This window comes from Vidua macroura, chromosome 1 (assembly GCF_024509145.1).
Source record: "Vidua macroura isolate BioBank_ID:100142 chromosome 1, ASM2450914v1, whole genome shotgun sequence".
NCBI lineage: Eukaryota > Metazoa > Chordata > Aves > Passeriformes > Viduidae > Vidua > Vidua macroura.
Genome location: NC_071571.1, coordinates 71,526,636 through 71,548,475, shown reverse-complemented (window position 1 = coordinate 71,548,475; position 21,840 = coordinate 71,526,636). Strand labels below are relative to the sequence as shown.

The 21,840-nt window shown below is 42.3% G+C and overlaps 1 protein-coding gene and 1 long non-coding RNA gene across 2 annotated transcripts; one reads left to right on the top strand and one right to left on the bottom strand.

Annotated features, from left to right (window-relative positions):
- Positions 1-8,465: 8,465 nt before the first annotated feature.
- Positions 8,466-14,462, top strand: LOC128806297 (ovalbumin-related protein Y-like). The gene is made up of 7 exons (XM_053975733.1): positions 8,466-9,388; positions 10,039-10,089; positions 10,689-10,817; positions 11,598-11,715; positions 11,949-12,091; positions 12,428-12,583; positions 13,358-14,462. The coding sequence occupies exons 1-7, from the start codon at positions 9,221-9,223 to the stop codon at positions 13,757-13,759; spliced, it is 1,167 nt and encodes a 388-aa protein (XP_053831708.1). The 5' UTR covers positions 8,466-9,220; the 3' UTR covers positions 13,760-14,462.
- Positions 11,505-20,463, bottom strand: LOC128806308 (uncharacterized). Its single transcript, XR_008436778.1, has 3 exons — positions 20,286-20,463; positions 11,921-12,041; positions 11,505-11,692 (listed from the first exon to the last, which is right to left on the bottom strand). It is a non-coding gene; the product is annotated as an uncharacterized LOC128806308 (long non-coding RNA).
- Between the last annotated feature and the right edge of the window lie 1,377 nt (positions 20,464-21,840).

The following is a 21,840-nucleotide window of genomic DNA, read 5'->3' as shown; positions in this document are numbered from 1 at the left end:
GTCATGCCCTTTCCTGAAGCTTCCATAGCCAAGACATACGTGCAGGTGAGGAAACAGCAGCAAGTGTGTTTGCTCCTTTCCCTTCTCAGACTGGTTTCAGTGTGGATTGAGCCAAGCAAAGAGTAAGCCCTCAGAGAATAGAGGCCCTCACAGGCCAGGAAGGGGTCAAATGATTTTCACTTGAAGGAGTTGCAGACAGGGCTACAAGTCTTTGGTATTCCATTACGTGGAAAGACATGGGCTGTACTCATCCCATTCCCTGGTTCTATCCTGCTAATGAACCCATGCAGTTCCCGAAACACTGGGTTTGAAATCCCCAGTCTGGAGAAGATGCTTGTGGACAAGATTCGCTATGCAGGGTATTAATTGGTGTCTATGTAATTTTTTTTTTCACTTATCTGTTGGGAAATGGTGCACATATGACCAGAGCTGTCCTCTCACCATGAGTACCTCATGTAATACTGAATTTCTTCCAGAGGCTTTCCAAAGTCATGTAGAGTTTCCCTTCCACTTCAGAATGTTCAAGGAGATCTAGCTTTGTCTAGGTGCAAACATCTACAACATTTAGGTGACATCTACTCTATGTCTTGTCACAGAGTACAGCTTCAAAGCCTGAAACATGGGTATCTGGATGATCCAGGACTCAGCTGCCAAACAAAAGTTATCTGAATTCTTGTTTAAAACATTGGAAGTCACATCAAATTTGAGAACATTTTGATTTTTGTGAAAAATCATGAAAGTAATGCTAAAAAATCTGGTTTCTCCATGGGAGTTTTGTGAAAAAACACAGTTTTAAAAATAATTCCTATCTCTGTTTATCTTGCTTAACAAGTAAATTTCAATTTGTTCCCGAAAAGCTCTCCGTTGTTCAAAACTGAAGAGCATTATTATTCCATGAATGTAGCTGGGCTTCTTTATTCCTATGATAGTTCAAGACTAAATCTCTTGTTTTCAAGAAATATATCAGAATCTTAATTTTCTCTGTCTTTTTTTTTTTTCTGATGTGTCCAGTAGCATCTCCAAATATGATTCCATTGGCACAATATTATGACTGTTGTCATTCTAATAATATATTGCTGATTTTGATGCACATAATTGATTTTTTTCTTTCTTAACACAATAAAAGAAAGTCACAAATCCTGGTAATGAAATTGTGAATTTTCTTAATTTTCTGGGTGACTAACCCTTAAAATATGATAACATTGGTGACTGTTGTGAACAAAATGGGATTTAGTACAAAATCCTCCAGTTTTTAGTATGAATAAAGTATGTAGATATGAAGTTTCCTATCCGTTTATGAAATAAATGAGTGCACACATCTATAATTTGATTCCTCACTGTAATACTGATTACCAAGAAATAGCCCAGTGAAATATTAACTTGTTCTTATGTATTCTTTGATTCAAATCCAATGGATATTAAAGATGCACTATTAGTTGGATAAATATTTCAAGGAAAAATTGTTCCAGCAACTCTGCCATTTGAGAGGATGAAATCATCAAAAAAATCATATAACTCAAAGGGCATAAGAGAGAATAAGTAGATGGACAACTCTTAGGCAAAGCATTTCCACACTGGGAGTTTTGAGAGGAGGTATTCTGTCGTTAATATCAGCTATTCCAATAATAAGGGACATATAGACTGGGCAATAAGTTGTTGGAGAGAAGCCCCATGCAAAGGCACCTGTGGGATCCTGGTCGATGGGATCCCTGGGGGTCCTGGTCAGTGGCAAGTTGAACATGAGCCAGCAGTGCCCTGGCTGCCAGGAGGGCCAACCCTGTCCTGGGGGGGCACCAGGCACAGCATGGCCAGCTGGGCAAGGGTAGGGATTGTCCCACTCTGCTCTGAGCTGAGGCAGCCTCACCTCCAGTTCTGGGGGCAGTTTTGGCCGCCACAATATAAAAAAGACAATAAACTGTTGAGGGGCATCCAAAGGAGGGCCATGAGGATGGTAAAGGGCCTTGAGGGGAAGCATTAGAAGGAGCAGCTGAGAACTTGGTTTATTCAGCCTGGAGAAGAAGAAATTGAGGGAGAGACCTCATTGCAATCTGCAGCTTCCTCAGGTGGGGAAGAAGAGGACCAGGAACTCATCTCCTCTCTGTAACTCATGTAACCCTCTGTAACTTTCTGTGACTCGTAACAGGCCCTGAGGGAATATCAGGAATCTGTGTCAGGGTAGGCTTAGGTTAGATGCTAGGAAAAGACTTTTCACCCAGAGGGTGTTTGGGTGCTGGAACAGGCTCCCCAGGGAAGCAGTCATAGCACCAGCCTGATAAAATTCAAGAAGTGATTTTGGGTACATGCTGTGATTCCTGGGACTGTCATATGCAGGGCCAGAAGCTGGACTTCGTGATCCTGATGGGTCCCTTCCAACTCAGGACATTCTGTGATTCTATTTCCACATTAAGATACAGTGTGGCATGATAAAAGCATATTTGTAGAGGAAAGAAGGTGGTGCTACCTGTCTGACATCCACGTTATTTGAATATCATCAGGATGTTTGTGATACAGACTCAGGTTTTTTCAGTGGTAAAGACAGCTATTTCACCAAGTACATTTTAATTATTTTTCTTTAGAAATCAAAGCAGTGGTCTTAACTGTCGAGATGCAAAATTTCAACATCTCAAGGCTTGCCATAAGCAGTTTAATCACTATCTGCATCTCTTGTAGCCAGAAGCACTTGATCCAGTCTGTTAAATTTAAAAGCCTGTACACTTAAACAATAAGAAGACTTCAAAAGGGTTACATTTGAAAACTTTCCTTCCTGTGATGATTAAACTGGAAAGTGCTTAAAGTACAAAGATACGCCTCAGTGACCAATGTTGTTTCCTGAACAGCAATAATGGTCAAAGTGAAGGCATGGGAGAAAAGCAAAGGGGACATGAGACTCAGAGGCAAGTACAAATCTTCTCCTTTCCAAAAAGAAAAGACAGGAGGCAGTAAAAAGTGCAAATTCAGAAATACTGTACTAAAGCTGTAGCTTGCTTTAATACTTGCTTTTAACAATATTAAAATGCTCCAAAAGTTTTTCATGAAAAAAGGCAAAAATAAATAAACCTTGAAAATGTCCTTCTTATAACTGGCATTTTTGTCACAGCCTTCTAAATGGGTTTTCTGGAGAACTGAGACCCTTTTTCTCTTATAGACTGCTGTGCAGTACCAGAAATAAAGCTTAGCAGGTAACAAGACAAAATCTGAAACCTTCTGCATCTAGTGGTACAAATTGCATGCCTTCAGAAAGCACAAAGAGACATCCAAGGGTCTGCCACTATGAGGCAACATTTCTCTCTGTACAGCATGGAAATAATACTTGTTTATGAAGCATGCCATATACTCCCATTCCAAGTGCCTCATCCACACTGCTGTACTTTTTTGCACATTAATGTGCAATAACCCTGCTCTCTCCATCTCCCTTGAGATCTTCCTCTAGATATAGTATGGAAGCAGAGAGCAGCTGAGACTAGAAGTGACCTCTGCTGATTTTTTATTCCAAGCTCCTCCTTTCAACCAGGGTCAGCTACAGCAGGTTACTTGGGATCATGTCCTTATGGATTTTGAATATTTCCAAGGATAGAGACTCCACAGCCTCTTTGTGCAATGTGGATTTACTTCCCTATCTAAAAGAAATTGTATTTTCTTATGTAATGAGAAATGTATGTTTCATATGTATTTCTTATGTAATATAAATGTAATTTCTGCTACTTCAGGTTGTGTCCCTTCTCTCTTGCTGGTTCACAGGAGAAAGTCTAGCTGCATCTTCTTTTTACCCTCCCATCAAGAAGGTTATGCACATGCATAAGATCCCCTTGCACTTTCTCATCTCCAGGGTAACAAGTCCCATGTCTCCAAGCCTCTCCTCTCATGACAGACACTTTAAGCACTTAAACATCATCTCTGGTCCTGCTCCCCAGGACACCCCCATCTCTTTTGGAAAGGAAAGCCCAGAGCCAGTCAGAGCATTCCATCTGTGGTCCCACCAGTGCTGAGTAGAGGGGCAGGAAAGCCTCCCTTTACCTGCTGGCAGTGCCTTTTTAAGGCATCCCCTTGTGCTGTTGACTTTACTTGCCACAAGGACACATTGCTGACTCACAGTCAGCTCAGTGTCTGCCAGACCTCCCAATTCTTTTTTTGCAAAGCCAACATGATGGCATGGACCTCTGTGTGATGACATTTCTCCTTTTCTGCAGTCTTTTCCTGCAGGAGGCATGTCAGGAATATTGCCAAGAATCTCAGTAGGCTGCTATTCAGAGGAGAGGAAGGCTTTGTGGAAGGATATCTGTGTTGAAACAAACCAAGAGATTAGTTTATCCTATTTTGTGCAAAAGAAAAATGCTATTTTTCCTGGGGGTATGTGCTGAGATAAAGGACATGCTGGGCAGACTGTGAGTGATGGGAAATAAAGTAGCAGGCATGATGATACGGGCAGTGTTAGCCGCAGGTTGCCACAAACAGGCTTCTCTGTGGGGAGGGATGCTGGTAACTAAGCTCCCACATGGCACAGCCAATGCCAAATGTCGTGCCAATGCCAGCTGCCATCTTTCCTGCCCTGTGTGTAAGGCCCTCATTGCCCTGCTGCCTCCTTAGGAGCCAGTGAGTAAGGCCATACCCAGAGTCACCCTGGCTGCTGACTGATTCCATGGACTTGAGGGATGAATAAGGGACTTCACATGTGCTGTGGTGACTGATGAAGGCACAGCTGTGTGTGCTGGTCCAGAACCTGTAGAGCTGCAGACCCTGGATGTTGTGTGCAGTGCTAAGCAGATGTAGTAAGGATGAGAGACTTGTGACCAAATCCATCACAGGATCCTTCTGAAGATGCCTTCACTGGAGAAATTTGCTCTGCCAACACTGAGGTATGCATAGGCCTGTCACAGCCTGTGGGTGACCAAGGCAGCACTGCAAGCAAAGGTGCCCAACACTTCAGGATGGCACAGGGCTGCCAATGAAAGATACCAGGTGGGCCAAGAGCTCCTGTCCTGAAGGAGTTTGACCAGACACCTAAAGCTTCTTCAGACTGGGAGAAGAACACGGTCCTACAGGACAACTAAGAGAGAAACCATCATTAATTAGCTACAGCACCAAGGTCTGCAGTAACACCTCACTGAACAATCACTGGCACTCACTCTGACCAAGAGAAACACGAAACAATCAAAATGCTCCTTCCCATTGACAAAAGAACAGCAGCACGGATGTGAACTAAATCTTGAGCGCTGCGTGGGATGTTGTGATTGGATGAGAGGCTTTGGTCTGTGAGCTGACCTGGACTTCATATCCTTTTGTGAAGGTCCAAATGTCCAAGAGTCTGTTAGTTTAGGAACAAGCACCACAATGAAATGCCTAGCAGAGGAAAGGGCAACTGAGCTTTAGCTGACCTCTTTCTTGGGACAAGCATTATCAAACAAGGATGTGTGGATAAACACATCCTTTTGTGTTTGTGCTGCATTACACAGCTGTGCTGGACAGGGCAATACATTATCTTCCCTCTGAGGAAGCGTTTCAACTGCAGGAAGGTTTACTTAACCTCACTGGACTCCACGACAGATCTAAAATTGCCCAGTTCACTAGGCACTACCTCTCATATTCTTACAATTCTGTGCTGATAGCTGATCATAATCAAAATTTTTACTTACTTGTGGAATGATTTAGTTGCCTCTGCAATTTGCTTTACATTAATCATTCATTTGACCAGTATAAAATAGAAATGCTAACAAAACCAGTAACCTGGGTTGTGCATTAGTACACACTTAAGCAGTGGACTGCCCCTGCTCTACTGTAAACAAAAAAAATTCTTTCATTAGTGAATATATTCAACTCAGAAATATTTTGCTAACAACATTGATGCTGTGAGTTGGCTGTTACAAAACACCTGTACCAAGTCATGAGACATCTTTGTAGCTACCAAATTACAGGCTGTCTATGATGATACAAATATGATTCAGGTAGACGGTCACAAGGGCCACGGTGGCTCACATACAGTGAGTTGAAGCACACCACTAGACAGTTTGATTGTCAAGGAAAAAGACTCAAGGAATATTCAAATGTTAGAAGTGACAGGGACAAACATACTGGCTAGTCCTCTGCCTTCTGTCAAGTATATTGCAAAGGACCATGGCCACAAGTGTTGAAGGCAGTTGAAAAGAAAGAAGGCAGTCTCAAGATGGAAAAGCAGAAGGAGCAACAGCTGCAGGAACAGCTTACAGTCTATGGAGCACTCCCAGCTGTGTGGTTAAAGGTTCACCCTACACAGGCACATGCATCCATTTGACCTGTTGTCCTCCCACAAGGTGGGACCCTTTTCAGCTAAATGGGACTCACAACAGTGGTGACCAGTTTACACACTGCTCCTGTGAGAGAATATCCCATTCTCTTTGCAGTAGATCTGCAGTGATGAGCCACCCAAGGGGGTCAAGGTCTAAAGATCTTTCCTCAAAAGCCCTGTTCCTGCATATCAAGGGTTGTGATAGATTGGCCTGGACCACACACTGTACCATGTAAAGTGCCAGTGTGATGTAAATGAACCAGTCCAGACCAAGCTCTTCATGGCTCCAATTGCATGGGCAACTTCAGCTGAATGGGATTATGAAGAACTGTACTAGAGAGAAAGGTAGGGATGATCCAGAGGCTTTCCTCTTGCACAGACAACGAAAAGGGTTAAAAAGTCCACCTCTACTCTCCTGAAGCATAATTTGTTCTAGACAATTTCAGAGCCATTTTGTGTATTGACTTTGGATTTCTGTTTTAAAATTATGTGGCATTTAAGAGGTCAAAGCAGTTTCTTTTATTGTCTGTCCATTCTTTTATTTCAAAGGAATTATGCAACTGGTTTCTGCTGGCTATTGTATATTATGACTGTCTTGCAGACCATGAATGTTTCTTCAGCTGGTTTGTTCAGCTGATGTGCCATGAAGTTGCTTGTGGAAGAATGTAAGAATGGTCTTGTAAGAATGGTCTCTGTATGTAAAAAAGGCACATTTTGAACCTAGCATCTGGTGCTGTGACCTGTGGAAAAGAACAGCACACCTTAAACTACCCTTCAAAATTATAGCAGCGACTTCAAATCCTTTTCTGGTAGCATCTGACTAGGATCTAAATATCCTGCTGCCTGAATTAAAAAGTTACAGAAATCTTGCCTTTCTTATTTGCTCAACTTCTCTTTCCCCAACACATTTTTTATTAATTCTGTAGTTCTTCCCTTTATAGATGTGCTGAAATTAATTTATATTCCCAAAATAGTCTCACTGAGGGTTTTGTGCCACTGATGTGCTGCCGAGATTATGACTGTGTCTGAGCTCCTTGAACTAGATTGCTCTGGAATGAAATGCTGTCCTCTGTGAAACACTATGTCTGTGGTCTTTTACAATGCAGCAAGGGACACCAGAAAAATACATATAACATCTTGCAGAAAAATGTACTTCAATTTTATTAAATTTGGCAATAAACATTGAAAGGAAATACTCTTTCTTACGTTCCTCAGTGGCAAATTTTCTCCATTCTTTAAGAAGAGCTATGGATTCTGGTGGGAAGGAAGACTAGTGATACTGGTAGTCCAGCCAACAATGGGAGAAAAGTTGCAATAAATACAGCCCTGCATATGCTGATCTTACCAAAATTTGTAAGTTCATAAAATGGTGACTGTGAAATGCATCTGACCTGTCACTATTCAAGACAGAGGAATATTAAGGAAAATAAGACAAAATTCCTTACAGACATTCTACAAGACTAAATTCCTCACCATTCTTTTTTGTTTTATTTTCACAAGCTATGTTACACTATTTGCTGCCATACCCAAATCATACTTACTATTCAAGTTCCAATTAATAGCTCTTATCATTATTTTTGCTTCAGTCATTTTAATGTTGTCCTGTCTCGTCTGCAAGGTTTCACGTGCTATGATGAATAAACCTTCCTTTTTGGAAACTTTAAGTTAAAATCCTTTCATTCAGGCTTTTTTCTTTTTTCTTTTTCTTTTTGGTTCAAGGAATGGACTTATTCCAAGTAAAAGTGCATGTCTGACATTGAGCTCCATCCATCACGTTATTGGGTAAACACAGAACAGGCAGGAGGGGCGTGTCACAAAATAACACAAGATATATTTCAAGGGGTTTGTCAAGTCTGCCCCAAGTACAGCTGAGAAGCTGTGCTATACCATTCCCTGGTGAATCTGATAAGGTAAGGAAAATGTCTTTCAATTATGATTTAAGTTCTAATCAGTAAGATAAAAACAATTGTCTTTTAAAATACTTATATTGATGTAACCTTATGTTTGTGGCCTTCAATATCAGTTGAAGAAACTAATTATCACAGGATGCCTTCTGCAGAAACCTTACCTACCTTCTGAGCATTGTCTGTGTTCTTTTGCTGTTTCACAGTCTGCCATGCATAAAGTCAAAGTGTTTGTATTTATGAACTACAGTTTTGTTTACTAACTCTTCCACACTGAAAAGCTGGTGATAAATTACAACAGACTTTCTTTCTTCTTCCTCTATTGCTTTAATATTTCATTTACTATTAAAAGACAAAATTGAATTTGTTTAAATTCCAGGGGTTATGTAAGATATTCTCTGAATGAAATCAAGGAGTGCAGAATGTTCAAATGATCCCATCATTCTACAGTTCTGTGTTATCTTTAATAGTTACATTTTCAAAGATAAATGACAATGAACCCCCCCAAGCATTTGCTTCATGAATCTGTTTTTTCACCGGGAACAAAGACAGAGCTTAAAGCCTAAAATATAATAGTAGGCAGAATAGGTAAATAATAAAAAATCTACCTTATATCACCTATACAATCAGTTCAATTTAGAGAGAAAATGAACATCCATTCTATCAGGGGAACAGTTAGATGCATTGTTGTTCAAATTATCTCACATGAGGAGATGACTGTCACATGAAGATATTGATTCCATAAGGGACCGTGATACATATGGCAGAGTACCCTGGATTTTGTTCTCTAGCAGCTGCACACTGTCTGTGTGTCTAGTCTGTGTTTTCTTCTTTCACCAGCCTATGCACAGCTGGCAGATGTCCAGCACTTTGATTGCTCATGAATCCAAAAGCATATCTGCCTTTTAAATCCACACCACTGGATTCTGTTTGCTGAAAAAACCCTGTGCACTAAGTTTAGGGTTCACGTACACTGAATTTTTTGCATTACAATTGACCTATTTCACCACAGTAAGTCAGACTCTTTCTGTTTCCATCAGACAACAGGGATTTCACAATGGGCTCCATCAGCGCAGCAAATGCAGAATTTTGTTTTGATGTATTCAAAGAGGTGAAATTCCACCGCAGCAATGACAACGTGCTCTTTTCCTCCCTGAGCATGCTGTCAACCCTGGCTCTGGTGTATATGGGAGCAAGGGGTAAGACTCAATCTCAGATGGAAAAGGTAAGTTACTTACATGGGTGTAAAGTGACCTCTACTTGTGCTACTTGTTCCTTCTAAATAACATCCCTGAAAAATATGCACTGACGAGGTTCCCACCTGTTTCAATGCACAAGAACTAAGCCAAAGTCACAATATGGAGAACTGAATCAAGAGTTACATATAGAAAATACTAATAAAAACGGTGTATATTTTCAATATAACAGGCAGTTGACTTAAACATTTAAAAAAATCTCAGGGACAATAGCAAAATAGATTATCAGTTGGGCAATTTTATGATTTTTAAATTCTGACAAGTTCCAAATAGCGTAATCAGATTTTCTTTTTTAATATATAAAAGATAAATCCCAGAAAGACCGGAAGACAGACTACTTTTAGCAACGTGTAATATGTAATTCAATTGATTTCTAGATATTCACTAGAAAAAAATATAATCTAAGCAAAGAATAGTATTTACAGTTTCCAAGAAGGTCACAGAGGGCATAGACCAGTTGCAAGCTTACCTGTGAATTTTTAGTTAATCTATTTTCTCAGCATATTTTTTTTTTTCTGAGCCAACAGGTTTTTTTTACACAAGCAACACGTGTCAATCTCAAATTCACATTGTTTTTGGTCATGTTTCTCATTTCTACCACTGGTATTTTCTCTTGCAGGTTCTTCACTTTGATAATGTTACAGGAGATGGAGACATTTCTGACTCCCAGGTAGAGAAATAACTTAATCTTCCTTTCTGTCTTATTTTCTCCTCAGAACAAAAGTAGAACTATTCTGCCTCTCCTCCTGGCAGTTTCAGACCCTGACAAAAACTACAGTAATGGCCTCAAACCAAGCGGATCTGTGGAGGGAGGGAAGGAGGGTGTGATTCACCTATTTTTAAACAAACATAGAAAGACAGCAGGTTGCTTATCTTGTACCAGAACAGTAATCATGTGGGGAGAATGCTTTGGGCACCAGGGTGTCTTCCCAGGCTGCTGGGGGATGAGTGAAGAGGGCTCAGTACCTAGAGCCAGGGTACAGCAGTTCGATTTTCAGCTGGGCAGGAAGATGCTGAGCAGAGAAGAGCCCAGAAGTCTCAGTGGCAGGAACTCAACTGCATCTTTTATAAAGCACATTTCAGGGGACTTGTCTTGACGAGGATGAACTTGCCTGTTCAATGCACCACCACCACAGCACTAGCTGTCCTAAGGGTGACAGTCTGTGGGGGAAGACTGCCCTGTAGCATCACTCTTAACTGAAAGGGACGAGACTTTAGGATCTTATTTCCTTATGCAATCTATCTTCTTTTTTCATGTCATCACCTCAGTGTGGCACTGCTGAGTACATCCACAAATCATTCAAGGATCTCCTCTCAGACATCAGCAGGCAAAATGCTACTTACTCACTCAGGATTGCTGACAGACTCTATATTGAAAAAACATACCCTATTCTTCAGGTGAGTTATACTGTGAACTGACTTCCATGAGATTTCCTGTAAATCCCCTGTGACTCTGCCCTAGAGATGCACCACCAACAGTAGCCCACTCTGTGTTGATGAAGAGGTGCTTGTGAGCCATGAGGGGAACTGGTACAGAATGAGTTTGGACTTTTCTGTGCCTGTTAGATGAAGGCAAAAGATATAATGGCATAAAATATGCTTAAATTACAAATCACAGGGAGCAATCAAGATTGCTGTTAATTTACTAGAAAAATGTAATTATTTATTTAATATTTATTTATTTAATTATTAATATTGTAATGAAAAATGTAATTTTTAAGGGAAATTAAATAAACTTTATTACTTGAAATAGTGAAAATGAAATTGTCAGTTTTCCTAGTGAAAGGAAGCCTTGCTTTTGAAATCTAAGAATGTGAGAACACGATATTCAAAACCCTAAAGAGTGAACACAAAGACAAGAAAACAAACATTTTCTGCCCTTGGAAATGTTTGCTAAACTGAAACTATTTTGGCAAAACAAAGGGAATATATAAAAATTTTAACTTGGAACCCTGTCTCATCAAAAAGTGCCAGACCTATATATGCGAAGCAGTCTTGTACAGCTTTAAGATTCAGTTACAGGAAGACAGATGTGACTGACATATTCAGTGCCTGATGTTAAAACCCAGGAGTAAACATTCACTGTTCCTTAAACCATTCTGCTTTATTTCACAGTCTTCACATCCATATAATTCCAAGTTCTCATCAGTCTGACAACTGTAACCCTTCTGCTTATAGGAATACGTAAGGTGTGCAAAAAAATTCTACAAAGCAGAGCTGGAAGAAGTTGACTTCAAAACAGCTGCAGAGGAAGCAAGACAGCTCATCAATTCCTGGGTGGAGAAAGAGACAAATGGTAAGGGCTGAAAAATGGATAGCAGGAATTTTCCCTCACCCACCATAAACTATATCCTTGTCTTCCTCTCCTCATAACCTCTAGAAAAGGTGGGTCAAGCAAGTGCAGGTTGCTTATTACTATGAAAATTAAACTCCACAAACCAGGAACCCCCACCCTCACCCAATCACAGAGATTTGTGCGCACCAGAGGAGCTGTATCTTACCTCTCTCTGTCCTGTCTCTTTCTTAAAGGACGGATCCAAGACTTCCTTGGGTCAGACTCTGTTGATCTCAATACTGCGCTGGTCTTTGTGAATGTCATTTACTTCAAAGGGATATGGAAAACTGCATTTAAAGAAGAGCACACTCGGGAAGAGCCTTTCAATGTGACCGAGGTAGGAGGGCAGGGACACACCTCTGACCAGGGCAGCTGTTGGCTCACACAGCCAGGAGTCTGGGTGCCACAAATACCTGTCACAGGTTGAGTGATTTATCTGAGTCCATCATTGCCAGTGAGTGGACCTAAAGCCAAGTAGTGCTCGCAAGATTTGGGTCTGACCATGCTTCCAAGGCACACCAGCAGGCAAGAGAGGAAAATGGAGACACAGTTCCTCTCCAAAGTCAGCATGACTGAAGATTGAGTCCTGTCCCTTCAAAGGCCTTGTACATTTGTCTGACCAAAGAAAAAGATTGCTCCCACATCGCATCATCTCACATTTTTGTTTTTGCAGCAAGAGAGCAGACCCGTGCAAATGATGTGTCAGAACAGCACCTTCAGAGTGGCAAGAGTGGCTGAAGACAAAATTAAGGTCCTGGAGCTTCCGTACGCCAGTGGAGAGCTGAGCCTGTTGGTGCTGCTGCCTGATGACATCTCTGGCCTGGCACAGGTACAGCCCTGGCAGGGCAAGCAGAAGAGTTATGACCTTCAGTGGGGCTTGGCTGCTGTCAGAGCTTTTGCTGCCCAGTGATGTTGCAGCTGCCCCCCCCCACGGCTGTGCAGGGCAGGCAGGGGAGCACAAAATCTGCCCAGATGCTCAGGCAGAGCCTCTTAGGAGAGTCCTGAGCTCAGTTTTACAGAATGAAGGTAAAGCAGTGTAGTGCTGCTGCAGCCCTGCAGAAGAGGATGTTGCTATGTGCACCAATCTCGATCAGGTATCAGAGGCAGGCAAGGTAGCAGGATTTTTGTCACTGTGAGTGATTTCAAATGTTTGCTAAAGAAGAAAATTTTATCCTAGGAGAAATAAAAAATGAAAGTGAGGAAGAAAGCATTCCAAGAACTAACTAAAAGGAAAATGATAAAAGTAACAGTAGAAAGGAATAAAGTTGTAGAAAGGGATCAATAAAATATCTTCCAAGAGGAGCAGTCTTAGAGGAAATTTGATTTGATGTTTTCAAAAACTGTACTTTTAGAAAAAAGACTTGATCTGATGAAGAAATTTTCAGGTGAAAAAGGTTTGAGGAACTTCTTCAAGACAGACAGATGATATAGGCTCCATAGTCAGGAGGAAGCACACAGGATAAAAAAATGCATTTAAGAACAAGTATCGGTTTTTTGTGTGCCTAAAGTAAATGGAAAAAGCCAGTAACAGGTGGTAAAACCACAGCTTTTAAGGCCCTTGAACTTTTGTCTCAGACATTTCATTCCCTGCTTCTCTTTGCAGCTTGAGAACAAAATCAGCTATGAAAAACTCATGGAATGGACCAGTCCCAAGGTGATGGAAAAGAAGAGAGTAAAAGTGTACCTCCCACGCATGAAGATTGAGGAGAAATATAACCTCACATCTGTCCTGACATCCTTGGGTATGACTGAGGTGTTCAGCCCCTCAGCCAACCTCTCTGGCATCTCTTCAGCAGAGAGCCTGAGGGTATCTGAGGCCATGCATGAGGCATACATGGAAGTCACTGAAGAGGGCACTGAGGCCGGTGGCTCAGAGGTTGTGACTGAGGACATCCAACATTCCTCTGAGTTTGAAGAGTTCAGGGCTGACCACCCATTCCTTTTCTTGATCAAACACAATCCAAGTGACATGATCCTTCTCTTTGGTAGATATTGTTCTCCCTAAGGAGAAAAAGGGCTGGAAATAATGCTTGCCTACCCCTAAGAAACAGACCACCTTTACTCTAGTATTGTAGTATAATCTCATCTCTTCACTATCTCTAAGTGGAAAGCCATTAATATCTAGGGAGATATTCCTGAAGAAGTCTGTGACTTTTCAGATCTTTGGGTGCAGATATTTCTGCTTACACAAGTTGTACTTAAGACTTATATCCAGGACTAAATGAGAACTTCAAGAGGTAGCTTAGAAGTATTTTCCACTGTGATTGAATAACTTGAGATTCAGGACCAGTGTTTTGATTCTTGTGAGAAATTCTGACACTGATATTGAGAGTCTGGTTTTTCTACGGGAATTCTCTGAAATAAACACAGCTTTTAGAATAATCCTGTTCCTCTCTGTTAAACTTGTTGGGCAACCATACTTGAACTGATGCCTGGTCAACTTGCAGATGGAATTCTTAATTTCAGCAAATCATTCTTCTTTGAGTAATGCATTTGTGCTTCTTTGTGCTGCACATACTGTAAGGCTAAGGTGTTGTTCTGAGGGGGCATACAGAAGGTTTACCATTTCTTTTTAAATCATCATATCCAAACACAACACCTTCCTGACTGATACAATTTTCCATCTTCATTCCTGTGATATGTCATTGATTTTGTGAATATCAATTGTTGGTCCTTCTATTTATTCTAATAAAAGCATTGCAATCTAACATGTCTCTACCTGTTCTGTGTTACTAAACCACACAATCAAAATATATGATATAGTGGGTCATGGTTATTGACAGAATACATTTAGACTAGGATTTAGATACTATTTTCAAAACCAGAATGTATCCATATATGAAGTCATTCAAGAGCTTAACATTTTTTTCCCTAAAATTCTGAATTTAAGTAAAGTAAGCCTTACAGCTCCTATTTTTACCTTGCACTCATCTCCCTATGACGTAACAAATAACTCAGTTTTTTTAATCTGCTATTGTATTTCCAGATAGTTTTAAAAGATTTCCTCTAATTGTCCTTAGGAAATACATTGAGGTGATGCCTAAGAGATACAACTTCAAAAACATGAGGAAAGGTGGATTGCTATTTTTCCTCCTGCTTCAGCTGTCTAATACCCAAAAGAACCATGCGAGAAAATCTTTGTTACTGCCTTTTATAGCATAATCCCCTAGAGAAATTATTTCCTATTTCAAGAGTCTTTAGGGGGAAGGCTCTTCAAGTTGCAGTTTATCCAATTGAAAGACTTTAATGTTAGTGTTAATCACTGACTTAAGCAATATTCCTTCTGCTGGCATACACGTGCAGAACTGCAAATCACAATACTTTAAAAGTGCTTAGAAAAGGGAGACACTTGGCAATATTTGGAGCTGTCTCAAACATTTTCGAAGTGAGTATTAAACATAAATTGAAATGCTGATGCTGACTACAGGGAAATGTATCTTGGCTGCTATGAAGTCTATGGAAGCACTGCAAATACTGGTTTTCCCAGGACAGTTATAAGGGATTAGACACGGTTAACAGAGGTATTAAAGTAAAAACTTGTTCTTATTTATGCTATTTCAAGGATTACTATGTATATTATGTTCTGCTTCCCTTAAAACCTAAGGAAGCCAAGAGAGTTTTGCTACAACTAAAGGAAAAAAGAAAAGGGTGGGATTTATAAAATACTGTTCTAAGAAGCAGAGAGTGAAAGTTTATAAACAATTATAGATCTGTTATTAAACTGAAACAAGCATATCTGATACTCTGCACTTTCTAGGTCTAATGAAAATAAAATTAATATTTATTGAATTATAGAACATGAATATAAAAAAAACCTATTCTCTTGTTTAATTGTTCCTTTGCTTGATGATTATTTTAAAGAAGAGAAATGGAGAAAATCAATGGTAATGAAATGAAGATGAATGAAATGGTAAATTATATCCTAAAACTACATATGAGAGAGGTCCACTTAATATCCTCACTGTGAAACAGAACTATTTGACTCATTTTACATTGGGCCATTAGGTGTCACTAGGGACACAAAATGATGTCTCAAGTCTGCTGATAGAGAGACAGACATCAATTGAAAACGAGGTCTGGGAACTTAACGTAGGTTCCAATTCCATTCTTATTTTTTTTCAAGCAAATTATTATGATCAATATACTGAAAATGTAAACTAGTGGCACTGGGCTTGAAACCCAGTAATTTTTGAAGAAAAAGACAGAAATATTATTTGGTGAAAGATCAGAGGTATTTTAAAATGTCTAGTTTAAAATGTCCTGGAAAAAATATCATGGTAAAACACTGTAGAATGGATGTAGCTGTTTTGTTTATGAAAGAGAAACCATCCTTTAAAGAGGCTAAAAGGAGAGGTAGAAGTGCAAATTCAGCAAGGTTGAATAAGATCCATACCCCTCTATCAATGGCTGGGCCCACTACTGTGCTTGCGCAGTGCTGGTCTGGGCTGGCAGGACCTGCTGCAAAGGCTCTGCCATGGTCAGTGTGGCTGCTGCAGCTCCCATGGAAAGCAATTCCAAAAAGATCAGCATTGAGGGTGTTACAAAGGGATAAGGGAAGAGCAGCCACGAGGAGAGCAAACTCTGCCTGCTCTTTCCTGGCTCTGAAGTCTGCTAAGAGTTTAATAACACGAATCCCAGCTCCCACAAAGTCCTGCAGCCCTTGTTGCTCCCTGGCAGCATCATTGAAGCTGGTATGTCAATGAACTGCCATATGTCCATTCACTACACTCCATTTTCACATGTGCCGTGTTGTTCTGGATTTACTGTACTGCCAGGGGTCTGTGGAACAAAAACAGACCCACACAGGACAGCATTTGAAATGCTGTGTGAACTAAGTGTGCCTTTCCTTCTTATGTCATTTGGGGAAGGGCTGGAGGTGACATATCTTCCCTGCCCTTTGGGGAATGTAAATTTCTGAGACCATTCCACATACCTCTGCATAAATTACTTGTGAGAGTGGCCTGCTGTCTCCTAAGCAAACCAAATCCATGGCTGAAGGCACAAGATTCAGCAGGCATTATGCTGTAACCATAGTCACTAGAGGAAGTGCAGAGAACCCCCTTGGCTCCAGGGCAGAGCTGTCCTGGGCTCCCAAATGGTATTTGAGAAAGCGCAGCATGCTGAATCAAACTGAAAGCTACATGTCTGCTGGAAAGGCTTTGCCACAGAGCAGGGCTTTCTGTTTCCTGTGGCTAGTGAGCTAAGATTTATCAACAGGGAAAAGGGACAGCAGAGAGGGAATTGTCAAAAAGCAGCAAGGGTGGGGCAGCTTGGCAAGGAGAGGGGATACACAGCAGGAGGTGACAACAAGACCAGAAGGGCAGGTGCTTTCCCCATAAGATATTAAATGCTGCAGTTCCCTACACTACTGCTACAGTCCAGTGATTGCCAAACAAACCTGTGGTGATGAGGTAGGTCAAATATCAAGCCTGCAGGTTATACCCACAAATCAGGGTCTGTAGTGCTCCTAACCAGAACACTATTGTACATTGAAGAGTTAGTGACCACATAAAAATGGGTCTGATCAGGCTGATCAATGTGGGCAGTTTTGTGTTAAGTTATGCTGCACATACTGCTTAGTGTCTGGGACTACACAGTGCTGAACATATCATATGGCTGTGGGCTAAACTTCATCTGCTAATCATAATGGAGAACCTCACAGATGGTCACGAAGTGGCACCCCGTGATGATGCTGCTGGCGTATCCTTGTCTTTATCTTGAAGTGAAGAAGCATTATTCTGTATACTTTCATTCATCAGTAGAAATGATAAACAGAACATACCTATAAATGTGTAAAGATCACACTACCACTGAACCTCTGCATGTGTGGGATATGCACAGTGTCCTGTTGCCTGAATAAAGATCCATCCAATGCTGCACCGCTTCGGGATCTGACCACTGGAAGGGACATGAAATTGTCTATGCTCTCTCCTTTCCCCCTCTCATGTCATTTCCAATAAAATGCACTTTAATAATTTTCTTACTAGTGTCCAAAATGAACACTTGCAGTGTCCATCTTGCTGAGGTTCATGGCCAGGCAAAGGCATGCAAACAAGCAAGGGCCAGTCAAGAGACTCCACTTAAATTCTTCTCTTGAGTGAGGGGGATGTAGACCCCCATGGAGGCATCTCACAGCTCTGCCACAAACAGTGCCTTGATTCAAGGCTTGGGAGCTGCTTTGCTCCCATCCCTGAGCCCACGCAGTCAAACTCTTAGGAGAGGGATGATCTCAAGAGCAGAGATTTCCGAAGTCCTGAGTGTTATGGAGGCAGTGACAGAGGTTGGCTATTTGGTATATCTTCTGACACAGGAACTTAATGGCGTTAAAAGAGGTTAGCAGAAAGCAGTTTAAAAAACCCAGAACATAGAGGTAGCTGACAACAAACAGCTGAATGATGGAATTAATGGTCAAAGAATGTGGAAGATGATAAAATTTCACATGATTTTAAAGGGAAACTGGACAAAACCATTGAAGACAAATTGTTTGAGAGGTAATAAATATATAGAAAATGCCACCAGCTATTTAAGTTCCAGGACTGACAACAGCCAGTGTTAGGACCCTGAGAGCACAACCAACTTCAGCAGATTTCCCCAACACCCTCTGCACATGGGTCTGGAGCCTGTATTGGGTGCTGGCACCATTTGAGAGAGGAGGACACGAACTGTCCTTGGCCAGTTGCAGCAGACCCTGTAATGAATAAAGAGAACTCACTGTATGCCAAATCTCTGGCCAGAGGAGCGCATACAGCACCTCTGCTCGAGTGTAATTAAGAAAGAGTGGACAGAGACATGTGACAGATGTGCTTGGAGAAACAAAAGAGAGAAGACATGGGGATGTTAATAAGAAGGGGATGTTATAAAGAGTTATAAAGAGTTATAAAGAGCACAGCTGAAGGCATACACTTGGGAGTCACCCCTGGGGCATTGCAGCCACAGGCAGCTCATGCCAGGGCAGTGACACTCCAGAGGAACTGCAGCCTGCTGGTCACTGATGCTGCAGCAAGGACATCCCTGTGGAACTGCTGCTCCTGAAGCACACTAGAGCACAGGATAAATGTGAGCAGCAGCATCTGGCAGATAGAAACAGTTATACACCAATCACAACTTCTTCCATTGCTTGCTGCTTCACCAAAGGGACTGATGAGCACTGCATGTAACAAGGAAGCTGAAACTAGTAAGCATAAGAGGAGACTTTTTGTATTGAAGTGAAATGTGGGGAAGCAGGATGAAAGGTCTGTTTATTTCAGAATTTATTACATTGATTTTGTCAGCTCCTGAATAAACAAAAAAAATTTAATCTTAATCAGCAAGAAATTAAGTGAAATTCCCCAAATCAAAGCTGTTGCCCACAACAGAAACTTGCTTCAGCCTAGACATAGCACTGAAGTACACTGCAGGTTCCTGTCTCCAGTTCTACCTCCTGACAGACCTCAAAGCCTTGAGGCCCAGGCCCATCTCTTTTGCTCATAAAGGTATGACAGAGTGCACTAATGAATTTGTAATAGTCCTACTCAGCCATACCTGGAGCCTCTCCCACACCTGTGACCCTAGGAGCTCTAAGCTATGTGCTGGACTTTCAGTTCCCGTCTGAATTACATCAGTAGTGTATCACTCTCCAGCTCAAACACAGCTGTGCCCATTCCTGGCCAAGGACTCCTAATGTGACCTTGGCCTTGGCTTGTGATCACTGGACCTGGACTTACCTCTGCTGTGTGAATTGACTTTGTGGTCAATGTTGTCTTTGCACCTGCCTCATAGCCATGACGTTGCCTTAGGATCTGGAGTGCCCGTGGCCTCCAGGCCTGCTCTGCTCAGCTGCTGAGCCCTGGCTGATGAGGCTCCAGCTGTGGCATCCCCCTTGCCTCCTGGTTTGTTTCTCTTTGGGAAAAGCTGGCTCTTGCTGCTCCCTGACAGTGAGCTCAGTCCTGCCTGAGCCCTCTGCCAAGCACCGAGCAGCCTGAGTCTCCAGTCACACAGAGCCTTGTCCTTACAACATTCTTGATCTCCACAAAGCACTCACTCATTACCCACAGCCAGGCTCCTGAGTGAATTCTCTTCCATCCAGCCAGACCATCCTTCCTGGTCTGTTCCTGGCCAGCCTCTGGGGCCTGTTGGGGTGTCCTGACCATCTCACTCAGTTCTTGACCTCTCGTGCTATGTCCATTTCCTATCCACTGCCCTTGTGCCATCTCTGCATCCCCTGAAACAGCTCCCTAACACCCCACTGAGTCACTCTGAAGTGAGTCCCTCCTGAGAGCAGGTCTCCGAAAGGAGCAAGGGCATGCTGTCCTCAGAGGGGAGACTGCACTAGAAGCCCTCAGTGGCCTTGATCTTCCTCTCCCACCTGCCCAAAGCCCAGGATCCCATGCTATCCCCACCCTGGGCCATCAGCCCCCTACCCCAGTGACACCACATCAGGGGCTGCTCTCCTGTTCCCCTCAGTCCTGCCCTGCTTGGCCATGGCCTGCTTGAGAACAACTTGTGCACTCATTTCCTGGCTTGAACTTGAGCCTTACTCTGTCACTACTGACCTGCCTCATAGTCACTGGATCTGATTGCAGCCCTCACTTGTGGAGAGACTTCCCAGCTTGGCTTTGGACATGCCCTGTCACCTATATTGCCTCATGTGCTGAAGGCTTGGTTGGACCTGTCACCCTTTCAGGGTCTGTCCTGTTTCCCTTGCTCAGGTGCTATGGGCCTGGGCCCTGGTCAGCGAGCCTCCCATTCCACAGGCAGCAACCAGCTCTCGTTGCTACCTAACCCTAGGCTCTGGAAATGGAACATGGCCCTGGTTCTCCTCTTGCTGTGTCCATGGATGTTGATGGACCCTGTCACTGACATTTGGTTCTGCTTCTCTGTGGTCACATATTGTGGTGTGGCACCCAATGGTGAGGGCGCTGCCCTCCCTGGGGGCTGACTCTTGGCCCAGTTCACATGGAGCAGCCCTGCTCCGGCTGCTTCTCTCAGTACAGACAGCTTTCCACCCAAAATATTGCCTGCTTACTCAGGCTATAGCTCTCCAATGTGACTACAAGGATATTATGGGAGATCATCCTGAAGGCCTTACTCAAGTCAGGTGTACAATGTCCTCTGCTCTCCCTTTGTTTATACAACAAGCTGTCCCATCCTAGATGCCAATGATGTTCGTCAGGAAGGATTTGTTCTTGGTAAATCTGTGCTGGTTTTCCCCATCATCTTTTATTCCTTCACGTGTCTCAGAATGTTCCCAGGAGGCTTTGCCTGGAAGCCTTCTGCAGGGATTTGAGCTCGAATACAATTGTACACCAGGGCGTTAGTGACCCACATAGTATTTGACAGGAGAAAGCACAGGCCTGAGCTTGCCGAGCGTGGAGGTTGGCTCCCCATCCTGTGCTGTCCTGTACATCGCCCTGGGCTGCAGCATGAACTTTGTGTGCAAGTCAGAAGGGAGGAACCTGTAGGTAGCTCCCACTTGGCAAGAGTGACTGTACCCCCTGCCTCCTTGCATTTATCATAAAGTGAAGCAGCAACTTTTCATGTGAACATCCTTCTGTTTTCCAGAAGAAATACTTTGTTTTCTTCTTTAAAAATTCCTGCAAGAGCTCTAAAGACCAAAGTGTCAGTGAACACCTATTTCTGTGGATGGAACTTGCACTGCATGCCATTCCTTGACTGGTGATCTTTCCAATGCTACACAGCTTGGAGTTCCCTGCAGCTAAGGGGATCTCACAGAGTCAACTAGGTTGGAAAAGACCTTTGAGATGATCAAGTCCAACCTATGACCTAAGACCACCATGTCAACTAGACCATGGCACTGAGTGCCACATCCAGTCTTTTCTTAAACTCCTCCAGAGATAGTGGTTCCACCACCTCCCTGGGCAGCTCATTCCAATGCCCAATCACCTTTTCTGTGAAGTATTTCTTCCTAATGTCCAACCTAAATCTCCCCTGGTGGAGCTTAAGACTATGTCCTCTTGTCCTATTGCTAGTTACCTGGAAGAAGAGGCTGACCCTCACCTGGCTACAACCTCCTTTCAGGTAGTTGTAGTGAATGACAATAAAAAAATATCTATATTATCCTCTTTTTCTTTTCAATGTTAGCTGCAA

Coding starts and splice junctions, on each gene's coding strand:
- LOC128806297 (XM_053975733.1), top strand. CDS start 9,221: ATGGGCTCCATCAGCGCAGCAAATGCAGAATTTTGTTTTGATGTATTC. Junction 9,389..10,038: donor CTCAATCTCAGATGGAAAAG/GTAAGTTACTTA, acceptor TTTCTCTTGCAG/GTTCTTCACTTTGATAATGT. Junction 10,090..10,688: donor GAGACATTTCTGACTCCCAG/GTAGAGAAATAA, acceptor TCATCACCTCAG/TGTGGCACTGCTGAGTACAT.